The sequence below is a fragment of the Eptatretus burgeri genome, chromosome 11 (assembly GCF_056783735.1).
Source record: "Eptatretus burgeri isolate ZD-2024b chromosome 11, Ebu_testis_v1, whole genome shotgun sequence".
Taxonomy (NCBI): domain Eukaryota; kingdom Metazoa; phylum Chordata; class Myxini; order Myxiniformes; family Myxinidae; genus Eptatretus; species Eptatretus burgeri.
In genome coordinates, this window is record NC_140971.1 from 8,846,568 (window position 1) to 8,870,594 (window position 24,027).

Consider the following 24,027-nt stretch of genomic DNA (forward strand, 5'->3'; position numbering starts at 1 on the left):
TCACGTGACCTCCGTTCCCCCAATCGCTGCGTGTCTCCACCCGAACACAGGTGTGGTCGTGGCGAGTCGGTAGCGCGATTCTCGGTTGATCGAGAGTCAAAGAGGCACTTTTTAAATCCTCACCTCGTCGTTAAGAGGCCTGAGGTGTGTGACCGTACCTGGTTCGTGCGTGACGACAGTGACCGGCGGTGATCAGCAAGGACAGGACGACAGGACGATCGGTGCAGGTGAGTTGCTTCATGTTCCGCAGGGAAATGGAGGGAAGGTTGTTGGACCAGGTCACACTTTACTCCTACCCCTCCCCCCCCCCCACGACTCGAACTTGGTTGTTTAGTTGTGGGTTGTTGTTGTTGTTGATGTGTGATTGGTTGTTGTAGCTTTGAGGAAGACCTTTTAAAAGGACAGGTGACGTTTTAAAGCTTGGTGGTACCTGACATTGAGATACGTGGTTGATTATTATCTTATCTGAAGGTGAGAAATTTAAACTCAACCTCCCGACCTACCTTGGACAGGTGTGTGAGTTTGGGATGTTTATTTATTTATTTATTTTATTAACTCATTAACTCGTTTTCACGTCCTCCAGGTGAGTTAATGAACCAATATGAAGGATTTACCTGATTTTTTTGGGGGAATTCTTTTTGTTTTGTAACATTATTTAATTTGTGCTGAGCTTCTTCTGTTCCATTTATTGATGGATTTTTTTTTTTCTGGAGAACCTTCCATTGTATGTGTTCGTGTGTGCATGAGACCCACCATCCCTCTCTCTCGACCTTTTCCCATTAGTTCCATTTCGGCTGGAGATTTATTTATTTTTATTAATACAAGGAGCTAAAACACAGGAGGAAGCTGTTATTGTAGCTTGCAGAGGTGTAGGAACGTCATCAATGGTGGGGAGGGGTTGTACAAACGTATCCATCACTACCACAAGCAGCAGAGACGTGTCCTGCGAGGGGGCTCTGGGGCATCCCACCCCACCCCCCCCCACCCCGACTAGATAGATGTCCAACTCAATTTCAAACATATCCATAGTTTCTGCTTTTACAACCTTTCCACGCATTGACCACTCCGAGTGAAAGACCCTCACCGAACCACCGTCCTCACTCTCCTCTTCTTTCCTCTGAAACTGCAACATCAGCTGTCCTGGCATCGTGGGAGTTTGCTTCTTGCACGGATGGTAGAACGTGACCTGTGGTTTGTTTTGCAACGTCTCAACCGCCGTCGAGTTTCAGCAGCTGCTGCGAATGTTCTGCCCAGGACGAGGTCTGCAGGTTGTTTTTGAAGCGTTTTCAGCATTTCCTAAATCTGATTGATTGATTTGATTGGATGCACCCCCAGCCAAATACAACATGAATGTTTGACCACAATGGGGAGGAAAATGAAGATTGAAGAAACTCAGCAATTTCATCGAGCTCGGAAAACTCGTAAAAATGGATACGGATCACTTTTACGGAAGTAGAGGCATACTCGTAAGATGGCATTTGGGAAATGCCAACAATTGTATGGAAACCACACAGCCCTTGGGTCTGAAGACGAAGGTCTACCGTGGATGTTCACTCAGCGATGACTTACGATAGTGCAACATGGTCTCAAACAAAGATGGAGCAAAATATTTCTCACCACTCAATGAACCGTGCGGAGATGGTGTATTGGCTTCGAGGGGACAAGGAGGAGAACAAATTGACGGGATGGTAAACTTCCTCAACATTATGGTCACAATCTACTGTCCTGGACATGTAGCGAGAACTGGCAACAAGGAGAAGGCCCTGGAAGAAGCAGAGGTGGTCCATCGATGAGATGGAGATGAAATCAAAAGTTTCCTGGAATACAATGCGACCTCACCTTTCATCGAGAGAAGAGCGGTGTCGACTGTTTTGAGGGAGGGAGGTCTTCACAGCCTTCGTCCTGCAGAACGGTAGATGGGCTGATCGAGTCGATCACACCTAACCATAAGCCCATGGATGAGGCTCAAGTTTGTGGGATCTCGTGCTCGAGGTAATACCGCGGCCCACCACCCAAAAGGGGAGTGTGCAATGTGTTCATGGATTTGGAAGTGGAGGGGGATCTAAAGCAAGAGTGCTGTAAACAAACCACTCATGTGGTGTAGGGAGTGTCGGTGGTGGTGGAAAAACGACGACAATGATTTTGTAGCCATTGTGTGTTGTTGCCATGGGTCACCACCCAAGAGGACCACATTCACATCAACCGTGCTGTCTGCCTTGACTTGGCAAAACGACATGGTCAGTATGAGACATGGAAGAATAACCGCCCTCGCTTAAACACAAGGGTGCTGGAAAGGGAAAGATTAACAAGTACATGAGATGTTTGTTGGAGGTTTGGATAATCAAAAAGTGATTTAAAAAAAAAAAAATTATTATTATTTCTTGGAACATGGTGCTTAAGCTTTGTGGCAATGACAAAGGAACGATGAAATGAGACGAAGTGGCCAAAAGGTTGCGCGTGCACAAAATGGTTGTGAATAAAGAGGAACTTCAGGAAAGCGGTGGAACTGAAAAAAAAAATTCCAATGAAGTCTTCTGGCCACAGTGAGGGGGTAACTTGATTAATTAATTAATTTTAAATACAAGTGTCGAGGCTCATGGAAGAGCAGGACAATGGGAGAACATTGTGTGACGACCATAAATGGGTGCATCGTGGCACAAGGAGAGGAATTGTAAGAACAGGGTCTTGGAAGGTATAGTAAAGTTCCTTGCCAATGGAAATAGGATATGGTGGATGTGGTTGTGGTTGTGGTGGTGGTGGTGGTCAGGCTTGAAATCCTGTTGAGCTTGATGTGAGCTTTTTGAGTTCCAGAGAACTTGAACTTTCGTATATTTTCATGAAAACTGATTGACGTACACTGCGAATAGCAAGCTCGCGCTTCGTTGGATGGAGGGTGTGGCGCGGTGCTTGGCTCGTCATGTATCTCACCTCGTCAATCTGATCGGGAATTCATGCCAAGGTCTTCCCACGATGGTGAGATATTTGGAATGTTGGGGTGTGAAGGAGTTTGGTTGGTGTCAGTAAGGCCAATACGTGCTTCGTTTGTGGAATGTTTCCACCTGATTTTGCACCTTGACACGAGTGCCGTCGACCCGAACATGGCGTAACCACCGTGGGCGTGCGGAATGCAGTTTCTCTGCAACGGGGTGAAACGAAAAGCTACGAACACGTCACGACTGTTTAGAGGACATGTTAGTTGAGCCAATGGGATTGCTTTGTTTGTTTGTATTTATTACAAACATTCTCAAGTCGTCGTCTCGTACAGGTGTTCAATTTCTAAAGTAACTTTTGAATCAAAAGCGTGATTTGATGGATGCCCCCCTTTTATCTTTAACAATGTTCCTTCATCACATGTTAAACAACTTGAACAGTTTTGTGTGACGGGAAGATGTCCTTTTCAAAATGACGTCATCCCATACAATGATCACATGGTTTGCCTGTCTGGCATTCTCATCAAAATCCAATGACTCGCGATAATCCAAAGCCAGGTTCGAATTCTTTGTTGACCATCCTTGTGGTTCGTTGTAGAAGTACAATGTCTGTTTGTGCCTTCGCCGTGCGTGTAATTTGTATAAACTCTTCGGAGAGAATTTGAATCGTATCTTTCCATTGGGACCATACTCTGTACAGAGCGTTGGTGCTGCCGAAGCAGTCTCCTTAGCTATTGGGCACAATCCTGGACAGGTTGCCACTCTGACGCAGGATACTTGAATGACTCGGTCATCCCAGCAAGCTGGTATGCATTTTGCCGACCTCGGAAGGATGGCAGGCTGAGTCAACCCCCTGGTGAATTAGTTCAGTGGGAAACGAGGCTTGAACTCAGGACCCTCGGATCCCAAGCCGCCACCCTAACCACTGAGCCAACACCAGGCATATGTATCTTTGAAGGTTTTTAATTTTTTTTTTAATTATTTTTGTCTTTTTAACATGATCTCAGGCTTGTAGTGGAACACACGACGTTCAACTGAGACAAGAAGTACAGCCCCTGAGCTTGGAGGGAGGGGTGGGATGGGGTCGGGATGCCGTCACGACTCGGTTGTGGGTACCAGCGACGCCACAACAATTGCATCGCCCTTTTAACCGCACTCAGCAGGGCATTTCCTCACAAGGAATTTCCTCCTCCCCATGGATTCCATTCTATGGGGATTCTCCATGCTCTTTTCCTTTTCTTAAAAAAAAATGCTCAAAGTCAAACAAACAAGCAGCACGTACCATGTTTAGTCTTTGGTATGACTCGACTGGGGTTTGGACCAACGACCTTCCAGACTCGGAGCAGACGCTCTTTTTTTTTTTTCCCAGCCCAAGGCAAATGGAAAATATGATGGGGGATGTGCAGCAATGAGGCTGCCATTACAAGGGAATATAGAAATGGAGAACTAACACAAAGGCAACAAGAGTAGGGACATCGACAGGACGAGGGAATCGAGAGGCCCGAGTTGGCAAACGCACGCTGACCAACGAGTCGATAGTCAAAAATGGGGGCAGACAGGATTGGATAGTGGAGGACAGAAGAGAAATTAATTCAATCATGTCGTATACCTGCGGCTGTGCTGGTGATGTAGTGCCTCCTGTTGGTTCCAACAGGAAGTTCTAATTCATTCAAGGTGCTGGCGATAGCTCGCCTACTCTTTGCAAACGATTCTGTGGGATTTTTAACGTCCACCAACTAATGCCGGTAGACAGGGCACCAGTTTCACGTCCGTGGGACGGCACACACATTTGATGATCCAACTTGCCTGTGAAACGCTGGGATGACGTCTATCGCTGGGTCGGGATTCAAACCCAGGCGAGTGTGTGTGTGTGTGTGTGTACCCCTTGGCTATCCTGCCAGGTGACGCGAGTCGAAATTAATTAGCAATAGCAATGGGGGATATAAAACGAGATGACTGTTCACCATTTTTAAAAGGAGTGAGGAATGAGATTGGCTGATCAAAAGTGATTCCACAGTCGAGAGAAGTAGGATAAATGAGTTAGGTGAGCCCTTGTGGAGGTAATACCGAAGGAGCGAAGAGCTATGACATAGTCGTGACCAAAAATATTGTCACCATTTGTACTTGTTTTTTTTTCAAATAACTCACAATTTTCTCGAAAAATAAGTTGAAATTGATGAAAGTATTTTGCTTCCACAATTCTATATTTCACTGCTAATATTACAGAACCTTTGTTTTTGATTCAGAACTTAATGTGTCCTTTTAAATCAGAAAATAAAAATAAATGGCATTGACAAAATTATTGACACCCTCGACTTAATATTTGGTAGCACAGCCTTTGGACAAAATAACTGCAGTCAAGCACTTCCTATATCCATGAATGAGCTTCCTGCACCTCTCTACTGGCAGTTTGTCCCACTCTTTGTGTGCAGACTGCTCCAGTTCTCCCAGATTTGAAGGGTACCTTCTCCCAACTGCTATTTTCAGATCTCCTCACAGGTGTTCAATGGGATTTATATCTGGACTCATTGCTGGCCACTTCAGAACAGTCCAGTGTTTTTGTTTGGGGTGATTGTCCTGCTGCATGACCTTCGATGGAGACCCAGCTTTCTGACACTGGGTTGAACATTGCGCTCCAAAACTCCTTGGTAATCTCCTGATTTCATGATGCCATGCACACATTCAAGGCATCCAGTGCCAGTGGCAGCACAGCAACCCCAAAAACATCACTGAATCTCCTCCATGTTTGACTGTAGGGAAGGTGTTCTTTTCTTTGATGGCTTCATTTTGTTTTCTGTAAACAGAGATTATGTGCTTTACCAAAAAGCTCTAATTTGGTCTCTTCTGTCCACAGGACAGTCTCTCAGAATGATTTTGGCTTGTGCAGGTGTGTTTTGGCAAACTCCAGTTGGGCGTTTGTCTCTCTGTCTCTCTGTCTCTCTGTCTCTCGTGGAGTCCTCCTGGGTGCAATCCTTCGCTGCAATCTTCGATCAAGTTTTCTCTTGTGGCCACACCCAGGGAGGTTTGCTACAGTGCTATGGGATTTAAACTTCCTGAGAACATTGCGTACGGCAGACACAGGAACATCATCGTCTCTGGAGATGAACTTCTAGCCTTGAGATTGTCCATGCTTGGCTACATTCTTGTTTCTGACCTCAGACGATTCTCTGGTTTTATTTTTCTCCATGCTCATTGTAGTACACACCGTGACACAAAACAGCAGAATGACTCCTTTTCTCTATTCAAACTGGTTGAAGGAGTGATTTTTTTTTTCTATTGCAGGTACCTGCAACTCACCATAGGTGAGTTCAAGTCCAAAGTAAAGGAGAATCACCTGCTTCAAATCAAACTATTTCTAACAACTTCTAAAAGGTTCCTATAATATTGTCAAGGCCATTTTAGGATTTCTGTGCAGAATAAGCTGAGATTTAGTTTAAAAAAAAAAATTCTACTTTTTTTTTTTAAAGTTTTGTTCCACTTCAAACCAAAGAAAGACATTTGTGGACACCCAAAGATTTTTTTTAATTTCAACAATTTTCTGGAAGAAATGGAGCATTATTTGAAAAAAGTGCAAAGGTGCCAATATTTTTGGCCACGACTGTATGTGAGCAGTGAACCTGAATTTGGTCAGAATGCTGAGGCTTGGATTACGAGCAGACAATAAATTTCAGGGAAACATCAGTTTAAAGATTGTTTAATTTGATGACCAATGACTCATGTATGAAGGTTTAAGTTGCCTCGGTATTTGAGCTGCTTGGAGACAATAAATAGATTGTTTGTGGAATTTCTCATTGGGCCTTGTTGGGCGTGCGAGTTTCAGATTTTATTCTTTTGACAAATTCAAAAACTTGCATCAATGGTGCCAAGCATTCTATTGGGTCATCACAACCTTCACATCCGGCTATGATCAGCGGACCTCACCATTGGCCATTTGTGTAAAAGTTTGCAGAATTGCTAACGCTCAATTCCAGCCGTACCTCACTTTCTATGGAAGTTAACAAGGTATTATCAACTTTTTGTGGATTAAAATCCATCATCACTTAACTTGCCCGCTGATGCAGACTGACTCAATCCTTCACGGAAACGAGCATTCCATTGAACTAAACCACTAACTTGGGGAAAATTGAAAGGAAAAGCAGGATTGAACAGAGAATTATTGGATGGTTTCATTGTATATATAATTGGACCCCTCCCACACTCCTCGAGCCGAAGAAGCTGCATAAAGCCACCCAAGAAGTCCTACACAAGGTAAGTGCAATGATGTGTATATATATATATATATATATATATATATATATATATATATATATATATATATATATATATATATATATATATATATATATATATATATATATATATATATATATATATATATATATATATGCATATGCTGGAGGCCCATGGAATAGCAAGATGAATGTGGGTCAACCCACAGTTGGACACCAAGGGAATGACCAGGCGGGAAGAGGAAGAGCCTCTTCCAGCAGAATCCCTTCCTTGCAGATTAGTTTCCTCACCTCTTCCGAAGAGGTGAGGAAACTAATCTGCAAGGAAGGGAGTTAGGTTAATTAGTGTGTAAACATTCCTGGTAGGGATGGTGGATGACATGATGGTGTTTCACCACCTGCTTCAAGCTCTGGAGGGAAAAGTGTGATCGAAAGGTCTCAGGAATGGGGTTCCGGGAGAGGGAGTACATGTGGGGTCGGGGGAAGGGTGAGTGTAAGCCTGGGATTTTTCAGCATTTAACCAGGATGGGGGTTATTGGAAGGGGAACAATAAATAACTGGATGAACATATAGGTCTGGAAACAAGAACCATTGGGACATGAGAACATGAGAAACTGTACTGCCTCCAGTGAACCCTGCAGATCCTTTGTGGCCTTGTGATTATGACGTCATGAAAGCCTGAGTGTTTGTTTCCCATTAGGAGTTAACCAAACGCCACCAATCGACCCCACGAATGCGCTCCTTAAAAATATACAGTTACTGCCGTTGAAAAATCTGAAAGCTAATTTATTTATTTAATTTATTCTTGCAAATTGAATCTCTCTTGTTGAAGGTTACAGTGAATGCAGACGGAGGTAAGATGATGCGTATTCATTACAAATGATCATGTTGCTGGCAGTTTACCCACACTTTGGGTAGATTCGTGTATGCTGTAAATAAAGCCTGACGGATGTTTGTGTGATGTACCTTTTTTGCATTATATGCCGTGAAAGTTGTAAACACTTTTTATACACCCGATATATATATATATATATATATATATATATATATATATATATATATATATATATATATATATATATATATATATATCGTGACGTATTATGTGATACCGGTCGGTCCGTCCGTTCCTGTCCGCACTTTAACTCCCAAAGTTTTCACTTTCATATTTGGTACATAGGTACAGACTATGGAGACGGTGTGTTGCGACATACGTTCGTCATCTAAAGTGGTTGCCATGGCAACCAGGATGCTGCTTTCCATGTAGTAGCACAATTCTGTATATACTTTTTTGTTCGGGCATATATTGTGCTCACTTGAGCTCTTGTTTATTTTATTATTTTTATTCATTCAAAATGTAAACATGCATGAATGAGATGGGGGAATCGCAAGGAATTGAGGTAGGGTATCCCAGGATGGTACTTGTATGAAATACCCCCTCCCTCTGGCAGGGAGGTCAGTGAAGTACTAGCGCTATGACACGTGTACAGTGCAACATTTCAAGTCCTCTCCACAGCTGATTTGTAATACCCTCTCCCATCACCAATGGGTGACACCATAATTGGTACACCGTGATTAATGACAAAAATGCCCACTGAATGCGTTTTTTTTTTTTTTTGTTTGTTTTGTTCGTTTGCGGCTTTACCTGTCTACCGTGTTTTTCGGTTTTTATTATATAGATTACATCATTTTAACCAAATGTATTGTCCTCGTTGGTTCTGAATTGCATGATTCTTTCATTCCTTGGTTTAAACTTGCTGGGTTTTTCAGCCTTTGGCAAGATGAACAGCTCTTCCTCTGTTTTTGTCTCTCACACGCAGATTAAGGTAATCGACGATGGCAAATCTCGGATTCCAGCTTTTGGGGTTTACCTTGGCCCTCTTCGGCTGGTTGGGGGTGATCGCATCCACGGCCATGCCCGAATGGAAACGATCCGCGTATGGTTCGGGCTCCATTATTACGGCCATATCGATCTATGAAGGACTGTGGATGTCTTGTGCATCTCAAAGTACGGGGCAGATCCAGTGCAAGGTCTATGACTCTCTACTCAATCTTGACGGTGAGCCTCAGATGTTGGATGGATTAATAAGACTGAGCGTCTGTGTGGAGCTAATGATTGTTGTGGCAAGGTAGTCTATGAAATGGTAGTGCCTTGGATGACAAATTTTTTTAAACTATATCTATATATATATATATATATATATATATATATATATATATATATATATATATATATATATATATATATATATCTATATATATATATAATTGTATTGTATCACGATTTTTGCTCATGGATAACTCCAAAGAGGTGGCAACTCTTTCACGACCACGAATGATTTTTGGCCTCTCACATAATTGGCGTGTCAGAGCCCCCAATGTCTGGTGGCATCTGGAGATTGGCCCCATGTATTGAGGATGTGCAGGGGTGTTTGGATACCGGCTCAATCCGTTGCCCACCTGGCATGCAGCACTGACAGGTTCCAACGAGTTTTAAGTGTTTGTGAGAAATTGAAGACAACGTGTTAAAAATAAATAAATAAATAAATAAATAAAATGGAAAGAAAAGTATAAATGTGTAATATATGTATGTACTGTATATATAATCCCTCCCTCCGCCGACCCCCCCCCTCCCTCTCCCAGGTTCTCTCCAAGCCGCGAGAGCGCTGATGGTCGTCTCGGCCTTACTCTGTTTCATTGGTATTTGCGTCGCAATTGTGGGCATGAAGTGCACACGCATGATGAGTGACAACGAGGTCACAAAGGGTCGTGTTGCCATTATTGGTGGTGTGGTCTTAATTGTTGGAGGTTAGTTTGGGTGGTGATTACAGGGTGAGGTATCCTGTGGTGTTGGTGTGACATGGCAATTTGTTGGTGGTGGTTAGCCTGGTCATTGTTATTAATAGCCTCCCTGTTGGACTTAGTCCGAAAGGGGGCTTATGGATTTGGTCTCGCTTTTCGTGCGTGCGTGCGTGCATCCTCAACCATATCTCAGACATGTATAAGCCCAATTTTTATTCGTACTTGACACAAAGACAACATATGATGGCATACATAAGCACATCATTTTTGTTTTGCGATGCGATCAGAGACGGCCGATCGGTGGTCATTTTAGTTAAATAAATAAAACCCCGGAGTCGAACACGTCCTCAACCATTTCTCGGACATGCCTTCACCGATCTTGCTCAAACTTGGCGAACACGTAACGAATGACGTCTTACTTATGCTTGTCATTTATTTCTGAGAAAATATCCAAGATGGCCGACTGGCAGCCATTTTGTTACTTAAATGTATCCCCCAACCGTTTCTCAGACATGCATGGTCTGATTTTGGTCAAACTTGGCACAAGCACAGTACACGACGGCATGCACATGCACCTCACTTTATTTTGTGATCTGATCAAAGACGGCCGACTGGTAGACCGGTGGCCATTTTTGTTAAAAATAAATAAATAAATAAAACACAAAAACCCTGGTATCGATTGTCCTCAACCATTTCTCGGACATGCATTTACTGATGTTGTTCAAACTTGGCACACATAATGAATGATGGCTTACATCTGCACCTCATTTTTTTTTCCTCAAAATCCAATCCAAGATGGCCGACTGGCGGCCATTTTGTTACTTAAATGTATCCCCCAACCATTTCTCAGACATGCATGGTCGGATTTTGTTCAAACTTGGCACAAGCACAGCCGATGGTGGTCTACACGTGCAGCTCGCTTTATTTTGTGATCTGATCAACGACGGCCGACTGGTAGACTGGCGGCCATTTTAGTTGTAAATAAATGTGGGCTAGCCCTTTACCCGCATACAGCACAATTTCTAAAACAACAGGGGCTATGACATTTTATGTCTCTTTTTACTTGTTATTTCCTCATTACATCTGCGGTACATTCCTGCCTCTGATTCGTAACACAATCGTTTTCCTTGTTTGTAATTTCAGGTCTTGCCTGCCTTATTGCCGTGTCCTTTTATACCCACCGTATCATCCAAGCCTTCTATGATCTTTACACTCCCGTTCAAGCCCGGTAAGTCTGTTTATGTATGTATGATGGTCTTGTATCGTCATAAATTGACCACGGCGGAGATCGCCTGATGTATGCAGACTAAATGCAGGTTTGACTGCTCGGGTTCGTAATGGGATTGTCTAACTTTTTCCAGAGTCTTCCAGTTTTTCTCACAGCTGTCGGACCCCACCGAACCTTTCCGTTAGGAGACCGTGGCGATGATAGTCCAGTCGCTGGTTCCACACTGGCATTTTGAGTTTGAAGGTCTCCAGCAGCCCTGATAGTGTTTTTTTATTTTTGTTTTTTGAAAGAAAGCTGTCTCATTGATCGGTTCACAAATTTGTTTTTAAAATATGAACCTCAATCTTTCAGGAATACTTATTATCACTAAGAAATGTAAACATGAAAATGATGTAAAGCTTCCTCTGCAGCCATGTTTGCAGAAGTATATTGAACGTGTGAAGGTGGAGGCTCGTGAATGGATTTATTTATTTAATTTATTTTTTGGAGTATATCAAGGCAAAAGTTCCTCCAGGTGGGGTAGGGGGGAAGTGGTTAGGGTATATTGAACCTTTTGATTCTCAATCTTGTTATTTTAAAGTGACGTGGCTCAGTTTTGTGAACAGTTGTTAAACCAATCCGGCTTATGACCGACCCGACCCGTTTGCGTGTTCTCCAGGTACGAGATCGGCTCCGCCGTGTTCGTGGGCTTCGCTGGCTCCTGCCTCGTTCTCCTGGGTGGATCGTTCTTGTGTTGTTCCTGCACGTCGAAACCACAATCGAGCAAACCACCCAGATCGCGTCCCGTTACTCAGCCAAATAGTGGCCCAAGAAGCAACAGGGAATTTGTTTGATGTTTTAATACCTCTCTCTCTCTCTCTCTCTCTCTCTCTCTCTCTCTCTCTCTCTCTCTCTCTCTCTCTCTCTCTCTCTCTCTCTCTCTCTCTCTCTCTCTCTCTCTCTCTCTCTCTCTCTCTCTCTCTCTCTCTCTCTCTCTCTCTCTCTCTCTCTCTCTCTCTCTCTCTCTCTCTCTCTCTCTCTCTCTCTCTCTCTCTCTCTCTCTCTCTCTCTCTCTCTCTCTCTCTCTCTCTCTCTCTCTCTCTCTCTCTCTCTCTCTCTCTCTCTCTCTCTCTCTCTCTCTCTCTCTCTCTCTCTCTCTCTCTCTCTCTCTCTCTCTCTCTCTCTCTCTCTCTCTCTCTCTCTCTCTCTCTCTCTCTCTCTCTCTCTCTCTCTCTCTCTCTCTCTCTCTCTCTCTCTCTCTCTCTCTCTCTCTCTCTCTCTCTCTCTCTCTCTCTCTCTCGCTACTTTGGGTTTTTAAATATTTGCAGGTGATTTGCTGTTTTTCTTTTATTTTTTACAAATCGTTTTTTGCAGGTTTTCATCCACACCGTTCTATTCCTCCCCCTACCCCCAATTTATACCACTATGTCCTCCCTCTTCCCCAAGTCCATTTGTCAACACAAAAGGCGTGCTCAGGTTAACCTGAGCACCTTTTAGACCCGTTCTAATGAGGAATTTTGTTCGTTGACCTCGTGTCTACTATTGGGGCCTTTTTGTGTTGCGCAAAGTCCGTGACCGGCCAATGTCGTTTTGTTGCTTTGTGTAAGTAAGCTGCAGCTTTCTCAATGAAGATTTGGATACTAACCTCTGCCTTATAGACTTGACTTGGCCAAAACCTTTGTTTTTTCTAATGTTATAAATAAAGGTGTTGACAATGTGAATTCTGCATTCTCTAAATTGGAAAAGTTTAGTTTCCTCTGATTCTAGTCCTTCCCTCTCCCCTCCTCCTTTCCTTACTGTACCCACCATTCTCTCACCTCCCCCTTCCCTTGTCGAGTCGTGACGGGAAACCAGGAACAATGGGACAGGAAGAGAAGTTTCAGATTTTTCCTGTTTGTGATGGGAGGAGAGGGAGATGAAGTGGTGGGGGAGGGGGGGTTGAAGAGTGAGAGAGACACTGGTGGAGTTAAAATCGATTGCGTAGTTGAGGCCTGTAACACAATAGTACTTGTACCCCAACTCACATGCAAAAATGTTGATGTTCAGGTCGGTGTGGATTGATGATGATCTCGGCAAACGGTGCGATCAAGGGAGTGATTTGGTGGGGTGCGGGTGTGTGTGTGTGACGTGTCTCCACTTTGTTTTTCTGCAAAGAAACTCGATTTCCTGCCATTGTTTAAGACCGGATGTTGGGGAGAGACACGGTCACTAAGTCACGTGGTTCTGACATTCTCAGATCCCAAGTTATTTCTTGGGGTTAAGTCCCGATGTGTCTTCTCCGGTCCATGAGTTTCGGCTTCGTGTGCGACATCATTCCTGCCATATGGAGCTTGGGGAATGGTTTGAGTTTCTAGTAAATGTGTCGTGACTGCCATTACCCATGTGGACCGAGTTGGGACAACACCCATGTATATTGTCAGACCTCTGGTCACCTGTCCCGTGCGTTTTCCCCCAGGGCCGGTTTTTATTTGAGACCTGTTGATCCAATTTTTCTGTGGTTCAGGTTCATCCTGGTTAATTTGACCGTTCTGACCACACCGGAAAGATCTTCGGTAACCCCATCGTTACTACACTCGCGGTCGAATGACGTGGGAAAGGTCTTGCCCTGACTTCTTGGTCGTTCCAGTTCATTCACCGATTATTTTTTTTTCCTGAAATTATCTCTTTGGGGGTCATGGGATATACCAGTTGGGTTCTCATTTCTGAGTTATATGGTTTTGGGTACAATTAGGTTAAACTTTTCCTGCAGTGTGGGGTCAGCAGAGTAACCGTCCACGGATCTTGCTCTTTAAGAGGGCATCTGAAGCCTTAACCACCTCATGATATCCATAACTTTGAGGGTCTTCAAGTACTCGGGTCACCCTGACTTGCATCAGTTGTGGAAACTTGTTTGGTAACTTGATCAGTTTGAGCTTTACACACGAGCTGAATTACCAGATCAGATTCGACCCTTTGTTTTTCCACCACCTTGGTCCCCATTTCTCTATATTTTCTGTATCGGTCTCAAACCGAGGCACCCCCCCTCTCTCTTTACCCCATTTCAATTTCCATTCACAAACCACAAATATGACTTCTTTCAGAATGAAAATCACAGCTTTTCACCACAACTAATTAATTTGGGTCGGATGGGGCTACCACTCCCCCCACGCTTTCCTTTCCACCCGTCATCTCCCAGTCACGACCCCGGGGTGGGGCTTTTTCACCAAAACCCGGGCGGGCTGTCCCCGGTGCAGCTCGTTCCGCCAGTCTGCGGGACGGTCCCCCTGCTCGGGGCTGGTGACATTGCACACCCCGTGGATCTTCCGAGCACGACCATCGATCTCCCCGACGCCGTTCACCTCCTGCAAGTCCAATGGCTGTGATGGTGATGTTTGTGCACATCATGTTTCATTTACTGATTTTGGATCATCATCATTTATGCTCACCTGTGTGTTCTCACCACCGTGGGTAGTGGATGGTACGCTGGGATCGTGTTTTTCAGATGTTTTGATTCGCTTTTGTTCCGAAAATTTTTAACCCTGATCACATGGTCGTGTCACCGTTTGAATAAACTTTGTAAACTCGGAGTAAATTTGAGGTGGAGCGGGTTGTTTGTGCGTTAGGGGTAACGTACAGGTGCCATGGGCTGTATGTATATGGTTCTGGGATCTCAAATGACGTCATTTGCATGTGGGATTCGCACCTGTGACGTGTGTGCGTTTCACGGACGAGGAACGTTCAGTTCTCGAAACCAGGTCGACAAGTGGAAGAAAAGGCCGAGCTGTTTGTTTTAACCACTTGTATAATCCTGTAATCTCGTTCTGAGAACTTTTTGAACGACCCTTATAATTTTGGTAATTGATGTCACGAGCTCAAAGTTAACTTGTTAATCAACAATGTGGTTTTAAAATGACATCAGATCTCAATACAAGTCCTTATCAGGTTTTTTTCATTATGTTCTGGTAGGATCGTGCGGACGTAGCGTATGTAATTTTGGGTTGTCTCGTCTGGGTTCGAATCCCGACTCAACTGATAAACTGCCCTATTGTGGTTTGGAGTCCACGTCGATGCGGCGCAAAGTGTCCCCCGTCCCTTGGATGGCTGTTAAGCCGGGCATCCCGTCTGCTAGCATTTTAAGTTGGTGCACGTTAAAGATGTCACGGTGCGTTTTACGTAGCTTAGGCGAGTTATCGCCGGTCTAATTACAAATTCCTGCCTAAGTCACCTTTTGATGGAACGTCAGGCCTGCACACCCGGTTCGTGAAAGACTTGGACCAAAATCTTTCCCCGGACGACCTCAAGAGTTGATAATACTTTTCGAGCCGTTGTAGTAGTAGTCGTAGTAGTACTGCAAGCGTGGTCTCTGGTCTATAGATCAATGCGGACCCCTTTTCATGCTCTCCATATGTACGCCGTAAGGGGGTTCCGTTCACCTGTGGTTATTTCAAATAAAAATCTGCATTTAATAAAACAGGTATGGTAATAAACAGGTGTGGCAAAAATGTGATTGCTGTGCCCACGATGGATCTGTCGAGGCTCATGTAACAAAAATGTCGAGGATCATGGAGGAGCAAAAAGATTGAAGATGGCAGATTTGGAGAAACAAGATCCTTTGGGAAGATGGAGAGGTCATCGCAGGTGGGTCGATGAAGGGCAGGGAGGAGATCTGAGGTTTAGTGAGGGGAGAGGAGGTCAGGGGTGGGTAATGCATGAGGTTCCGATGGGCAGCGCTCTTGAAGGACTTGGTGAGGGGCACGACCCAGACACTGGGAGTCGGTACATGAGACTGCAGGGACATGTTTATAATCTTATTGGAATCTTCTGCGATGAGGGTGAAGCGCAAGGTCTGAGCTGCTCTCGTATCGCAAACCGGTCCGTGGTCTCTGGTTTTCACCGCCTCTCCTCCGCTCTTGCCTCTGTGATCTCAGCCTTCCAATGATTCCCCCATCCTCTGATCGAGCTCCCTCCACTCCTCCGGTCTTGCTCCTGCGGCTCTCTCAGCCTTCCGCCCCTCGAGGCTCCATTCATTTTTCCAGGAACCTCCTCCTGATTCAGGTCCATCAAAATCCCAGGTTACCACCCACAACGAATCTGTCCCTCTTTTGTTCCGTTTGTGGAACCACCTTCCACGAGAAGCTTCAAGCAGGCGGTGCACCACCACCACCATCTTATGTCATCCCCCATTGCTACCCATGATATTTTTTACCCTGATGAACCCTTTCGAACTTTCGAACCCAACCCTCTCACTTGCAGGTCTCCGTCTCTCTCTCTCTCTCTCTCTCTCTCTCTCTCTCTCTCTCTCTCTCTCTCTCTCTCTCTCTCTCTCTCTCTCTCTCTCTCTCTCTCTCTCTCTCTCTCTCTCTCTCTCTCTCTCTCTCTCTCTCTCTCTCTCTCTCTCTCTCTCTCTCTCTCTCTCTCTCTCTCTCTCTCTCTCTCTCTCTCTCTCTCTCTCTCTCTCTCTCTCTCTCTCTCTCTCTCTCTCTCTCTCTCTCTCTCTCTCTCTCTCTCTCTCTCTCTCTCTCTCTCTCTCTCTCTCTCTCTCTCTCTCTCTCTCTCTCTCTCTCTCTCTCTCTCTCTCTCTCTCTCTCTCTCTCTCTCTCTCTCTCTCTCTCTCTCTCTCTCTCTCTCTCTCTCTCTCTCTCTCTCTCTCTCTCTCTCTCTCTCTCTCTCTCTCTCTCTCTCTCTCTCTCTCTCTCTCTCTCTCTCTCTCTCTCTCTCTCTCTCTCTCTCTCTCTCTCTCTCTCTCTCTCTCTCTCTCTCTCTCTCTCTCTCTCTCTCTCTCTTTCTCTGTTTCTCTCACACATTCATTCCATCTGTTTCCCCATTGTTATCCCTTTCACCTTCCACGAGAAGCTTCAAGCAGGCGGTGCACCACCGCCACCATCTCATGTCATCCCCCATTGCTACCCATGATTTTTTTTACCCTGATGAACCCTCTAACTTGCAGGTCTCCCTCTCTCTGTCTCTGTCTCTCTCTCACACATTCATTCCATCATTTTAGGTCCATCTGTTTCCCCATCGTTATCCCTTTCACCTTCCGTGACCTCCATTTTCATGAGCCTCGATCTGGGTGATAACAATACCAGTTAATCCATTAAATTCACAAAAATAATCAACATTTGTGAACATTCTCTTCTGATTTTCCAGTTCCAACAAGAATATGGTCTTCAGCACGAAATTGTTTTCCCCCAAAGGTGGACCATTTCCACTCTCGAGTGTGTACCTCGTTTCATACCTTCAGCGCAGGTGACCGATTGATAAAGGATAGTCACCGCTAAATGATAGCCTGCTCTGCAATGCAGCACCCCCCCTGCTCGCACTGCATCTGGTTTCGTGGACTCTCGTTCTGACGCGGAAAATGAAACACAAAACAACTTGGATGTAACACCACCACTACCACCACCACCTCCTCCACCTCGTCGTCGTCAGGGCGCACTACCCAGACGCTAACAATAGGTGGTTTGCCTTTGCTTGCCTTATCAGTGGTCAGAGCAGAGATTAGTCAGCAGATTAATTCAGGGTGACGTTGGGAACTCCCTTCGTCTTCGGGAAAGATGTGCGGTCTTTAATGTGCACTAACTAGTGCTAGCACAGAGGACATTCGGCTTAACGTCCATCAGGGTGGGAATCAAACCTCGACAACAGACCAGAGCTCAAAGGTAAGAACACTACCTCTGCACCACCATGTCAGACTACACACACTCTGTGGTCCTAATAACTGAACATTGTGATGTTGTTACCCTGATCGTTACCTTCGCCAGGTGTTGTATTTGGGGTTCGTTGGTCCGTTTGTTTGTCAGAACAGAATGTGCCAGCATAGACCAGGAGCGTCACCTCGTGGTATCCAGTAGTATTACACGTCATTTTTTTTTCAACTGAGTATGTCCTGAAAGTATGTGTCTATCTATAATTCCAGCAATCTCTGTCTGTCTGTCTGCGACCGCTGTTTCTCGACAACCACTGGTCCGATCTAATTGAAACTTGCCAGGTATATTGCTGGGGCCCTGAGGATGTGCCTTTTCAAGGTTTGATATTAATCGGACAAGTGGTTCCCAAGTTATGGCCATTTATTTACCAACCAATGACAAGACACGGTGCTATGACATCACAATTGACGTCACAATTGTTATTCTCCCCCCCTTTTTTTGCACGTACGGCCACGCACGTGCCGTACGTGCCGTAATTATAATGTGAGTACGTCTATAAAGTATGTACTATAAAACCACACACAAGTCCTGGCGAGGGTCTGCAATCGTTGATTGGCTCTTTCTCGTTCTGCTTGTGCTGAGTGCCCGTTCCCCACAAAAGGCAATAAAGAGCCATGTCGGTGTAAAGCCGACTGTGAACACTTCTGGATGAAAGGTTTGATTGTTTGAATGAGTTAACAGCCCCATCAGCTTCTGTCCACCGATGGATCGTTCTCAGCATGGATTGACAGACTGGTCTTGGATCAACCTGTGAATGTTGTCACCTCGTGCGGACCCACATCGACACAACATCTCATACTGTACCACCCAAGGTGCATGCATGAACACAATGCCTGCACAGCATCCCGAACAGCGTTTTGTATGTTCTCTCTGGACGATGGAACATTTTGTGGTTAAGAGATCTCCTGAGAACGATCCTTTACCAACCCTGTACTATAGGTTGGCAACCATTGCACAGGCTTTGAAGCCCTTTTGCGTTGGTTCCTTCTAAGGATGAAATGCTATTATGACGTCACAGTAAAAGTGAATTTTTTGTTGTTGTTGCTGTGCAGTGATTGTCGTGGCTCGAAGTGATTATTAATTTTGTTTGTGTTGTATTCCCCCCTGAACTCAGCTCAGGCTCCACTCCTTCGTTATTACCCCTGGTACTGGCTGAACTTTGACCCCAGTCGTACCGTCAGTAATAACGGAGGGTTGAGGGTCAACCAGCATCAGGCAGCCGAACAAACAACATCACCATGACAACCAGAGCCAGGAGGAGCTGGACCCGCCGCTGGAAATCCAGGATCCAGTATTCATGGATTGTCATCCAACGCCCAACATTGTGCACAGGGGATCCATGGATCCACATAGCTAACCTATAATCACACGACCTTGGGGGTGGTGAACTCACAGCCACAGGCTCACAAGGGTGCAGCCAGAAACACAATGGGACTACCCGACTACCCTTTACCCGAGGATAGAAACATATTAACCACAAATGAACTTGATTGGTGTTTAATAATTATTATCATCACCACGAACTACAGGAGTGAGTGAGTGTTTTTTCAAACGTGCGGTGTTCTTCAATCATACATTGTACCTTGGATGTGGAAAATCAGACATTAATTACTTCCTGGGTTCAAAATAAGTAAATAAATCCGACGATGAAACGTCTGCTTGGCTCAGATTTTGGTCGTCACTGTATCAAGACCCCCAAGACCCAGATGCTAACTCGAAAGGGCTGCAGAATATTTGTGGAATGTCCTGCTGGAAAAAGAAAAGCTAATGCAGATGGGACAGCCGGATTAATGCACTCAAGGGGTTGTGTGCTCCATGAAGCAACGCCCCCGTGTGCACGACAACCTTTGAATTCAGGATGAGACTCTTCATTCCTGTCCACTAGTAAACAGTTAAACGGGACGTTGTCACTCACCCACACTGTGTTTAAATGTGAAATGAACATGTCCCACCCAGCTCGACCCACTTGATTGGTCACACCTGAACACCATGTTACCTGTCGATCTTCGGCAGCACTCCCTTTTCATAGATGGCATTTTAGTGCCTTGCCCAAGTTGCCCTGAATCCATCGTCATTGTTGCGTGAACCAGCGTCATATCAGGATTGGGACTGGACAGGCAGGCAAATGTCCATCCCAAGGTCATTACTGAGCCAGCTGGGCTTTTACCGACAATTTCACAGTAACACGGTATATTGATTCAGGAATTCAGTTCGGTTCGCCGTGAACTTAAAATTCAAATCCTTAACGCTGCTGCTTTCAATTGGACTTGAATCCCCAACCTGGAGGACACAAACCTGGTGGACGGTCATCCTCAACTTGAGGCCACCACCCCAATGTTGATTACGTCATACGGTGTTCAATGTGGGGAATTCTGTGTTTAAGCTGGGCTCACTTCCGAAATCTTCGATTCCCTTCCACTTAATAACCACTGAGTTCGATTGGAACTGGATAGGAAACTCCACATTGATTTGTCAAGTGATTGTGACACTGAACAGCGGCCATCTTGTGACACCGAACGGCGGCCATCTTGTGACACCCGAACGGCGGCCATCTTGTGACACCGAACGGCGGCCATCTTGTGACACCGAACGGCGGCCATCTTGTGACACCGAACGGCGGCCATCTTGTGACACCGAACGGCGGCCATCTTGTGACACCGAACGGCGGCCATCTTGTGACACCCAAAGAGAGAGACTACTCCGTTAAAACAAAAGCCAATTATAACGTGTGCTCGGGTTACATGAAAGCTCTGAGTTTATATCTGTGCTTTAGATTCTTCATTTTGTGATTTTTGCACTATTCTGAATGTAATTGTGATAAGTCAAATGCCTTCTTGTGTCACATTTAGGCCTTAGGCCTACAGAATAGTCCATGGAAGGCATTTGACTTGTTATAATTATACGTTTTGTTAAATTTCGAGCAAGCCCATGGGCTTAAACCCCATTTTATATCTGGAGTTTTATTTTTTGTTTGTATCTCGACTTTTATTTTTGTTTGTATCTCTCGTTTTATTTAATTTTTATTCCAATCATGGGTAAACAGAAAATAATTATTTCATTGATATGCCAGTTTTTATAGGCCCGATATATGTATGTATATATATATATATATATATATATATATATATATATATATATATATATATATATATATATATATATATATATATATATATATATATATATATATATATATCGGGCGTATTATGTGATACCGGTCGTCCGTCCGTCCGTCCGTCCGTCTGTCTGTCTGTCTGTCCGTCCGTCCTTCTTTCCGTTCCTGTTCGCACTCTAACTCCCAAAGTTTTCAACTTTCACGTTTCATAATTGGTACATAGGTACAGACTGTGGAGACGGTGTGTGGTGACATACGTTGGTCATCTAAAGTGGTTGCCATGGAAACCAGGATGCTGTTTTCCATGTCGTAGCACAATTCTGTATATACCTTCTTGTGCGGGCGTATAATGTGCTCACTTGAGCTCTTGTTAATCATTCAGTCGTGGCTACCACCAAAAATTTCACTCAAAAACTTTTATTATGTGAATAATAGTTTACATTTGTGAAATGTTATTGAAATGTTCGATGGATAGTTGTATCGATGTGAAGTGTAGTTCAGGTTCGCTATATGTCATTAATTAATGATGTGAACAACGAGAATGTTTTTCTAAAAATCATGTTTTTCACCCGACACGACCTGGGTCCTTCATGGTGAATATGATACCTTTTACAACATTGTGTGACCTGTGGTTTGAGAGGAGATGCAGAATTGGTACACACACACACACACACACACACACACACACACACACACACACACACACACACACACACACACACACACACACCGGCCACCGCATGGCCAGAAGTGGCCTCATTGGTGCATCTGGCGAGACATCGCCGAGCTGTGGAATTGTCTCACTCTGAACCCCGCGACATGAATCGCCTTGCATCGAACTCCTGGGCCGTGCTCCAGCGACTGGCCGAGGTCCGCATCAGCACCGCATGCCCATCTGGGCACCCCCGAGGCGATTTTCACAGGCGGCCGTTTGAGTGCCAGTGCCTGCTTTGATTTATTTCAGGAATAAGAGGAAAAGAGTAGGAATGAAGATAGAGATATAATGAGATCTAACTATGAGATCCACATAATGCACTTCGTTCCATTTGACCCATTAGACATGAGGGAAAGGTCTAAATGCACGTATATAATGAAATAACTGTCTGGGGATCACTGTACGATGGATGCCATTGCCTTGGAAGAATGCGGTTTCCAGAACCACAACAATATTATAGTTTTGTATTTTTAATCAATTTTCTGTAATTTGTGGAATTTGTTTTTCACTTGGAAGTTATGGATTACCATGTGTAAAGAAAGGCGGGAAAGTCTGATTTGGTGCAATTTAATTACAGGGTATAAGGCAACAAAAGGTGAAACATTTTAAAGGGGGTGTGGACTTTCTATCGACACTGTATTGTCATGGAAGCTTGTACAGATCAATGGTTGACGATTACTCGAAGCAACCACTCCAATGAGACGGTTGAAGAAACTTTTAAAAACGAAACGCTTAATGTTTTTATATGTATCTATCTTTGTCAAAGTGACGGGTTGTGTAATGAAAGCTCTCACAAAAAGGGGAACGTCAAAATAAAATTGCACATTTCAGCAAGTGAGCCACTGCATGAGGGACCGCACAGCAACGCAGGTACAAACACAGGCGAGTGGGGCCTGAACTTTGTTTAAGTTGATCGATATATTGAGTGACAGAGCAAATACTTTTGCCATGTATGGCCATGGCTTGGAAACAAACAAACAAGCAGATTGTATGGTGTTCACAAAGTGGTTTAAGCACTCAAGCAAACACTTCAACGAAACAGTTGGCAAGGAACGGCTAGCTTGACAAGCAATTAGGGATCACCAATCCCGAAATTAGGGATAATTAAAAATACAAAAGGTCATATAAAGGATTTGGGTCATATAAACACCATGCACCCGAAGATGCCTGGAACGTCAACGTACTGTATGTCCAAATTGGACACTTTTCTAGCAGTCAGAACTGCTGCGAAGTTCAATTCTGGAGTTTATATTTTGTAATTCAGCTTAGTTTAAGAGATTCTTGAGGTTATGGCATGTGTGGAAACGAAATAAAGCCACGAATGCTGGCATCTTCAGGTGTTTATAAGCATTGCAATGTATCCAGAGGTTTGTAGGTGTGATGATCAGGCATTCGACGATATGAGTGAGGAAAGTGAGAAAAAAAAAACTTTATCGTCAATAAATTGTTGCGGCCTGTTCCAAGTCAAGGCATCATTGAGGACGGCCCAAAAAATGTTGAATTAAGACCCCAACAAGGGACAGCGAGGTGTCCAAGGGTGAGGCTTGATAAAGGATAATTAAATCAGACCGTTAATGTGAGGGGCTGAGTATTGGGCAACCATCTCTCTCTGGCTTCATGATTTCCTAACGAGACGTTAGCAATGGGTCTCCGTAAATGATACCCTGTCACAATGAAGGAGGAACTAAGTGGAGTACCCCAAGGTTCCATGCTTGGCCCCGTATTATTGCTTGTCTATGTTGATGATGTCGACAATTACAAATGTGAGGCGCTGTTATTTGTGGACGACGTAAACATTTGGGGTGATGCTCTCGAGGGTGATGACCATTCGATGATACAGGAAGGTTTTTCCTTCTTGAAAGGTCGGCCGTCAAGTGGCAAATGCAGCAGAATCCTCAAAATGTGAAGTAATGCACAACGGGCACCAAAGTTCCACCCTTGTCTATAACCTAAATGGTGTTCAACTGCCGGTTCTAACAAAGATGGTCGATGTGGGGATCTGCATGCAGGGGCACAATCTTTAACGACACAATGCACCAGTGCTGCAGACTGCGGAGGGTGCTTTTCACCATTCACCATGCTTTTGCTGAAATCATGCCGGAAATTTAGCAGCACCTCCTGTATATGCCACACTTGTAAGGTCGCTCCTTGAATACGACATACAGGTGTGGAAGCCGTTTCTTCAGAGGGATAGAAAGATACTCGATCGGGTTCAGCGATGCACGAAGAGGATGGTAAGAAGTCAAGCACGGTTCTCGTATGAGGACCCCTTTTCAAACCTACACATCTTCTCACTGGATTACAGACAAATTAGAAGAGATTTCATCACTCTCTTCCGGATCC

The 24,027-nt window shown here is 44.5% G+C and overlaps 1 protein-coding gene across 1 annotated transcript; it reads left to right on the forward strand.

The window, feature by feature from the left end:
* On the forward strand, window positions 1-12,128 carry LOC147016458 (claudin-1-like). The gene is made up of 5 exons (XM_085845129.1): window positions 1-227; window positions 8,980-9,218; window positions 9,803-9,967; window positions 11,105-11,189; window positions 11,848-12,128. The coding sequence occupies exons 2-5, from the start codon at window positions 8,996-8,998 to the stop codon at window positions 12,020-12,022; spliced, it is 648 nt and encodes a 215-aa protein (XP_085701255.1). The 5' UTR covers window positions 1-227; window positions 8,980-8,995; the 3' UTR covers window positions 12,023-12,128.
* The last annotated feature ends 11,899 nt before the right edge of the window (window positions 12,129-24,027 follow it).

Bases quoted from the DNA above. Each gene is read 5' to 3' on its own strand.
- LOC147016458 (XM_085845129.1), top strand. From the start codon at position 8,996: ATGGCAAATCTCGGATTCCAGCTTTTGGGGTTTACCTTGGCCCTCTTC. The intron at 9,219-9,802 runs GTGAGCCTCAGA...TCCCTCTCCCAG, and splicing joins CTCTCTACTCAATCTTGACG to GTTCTCTCCAAGCCGCGAGA. The intron at 9,968-11,104 runs GTTAGTTTGGGT...TTGTAATTTCAG, and splicing joins TGTGGTCTTAATTGTTGGAG to GTCTTGCCTGCCTTATTGCC.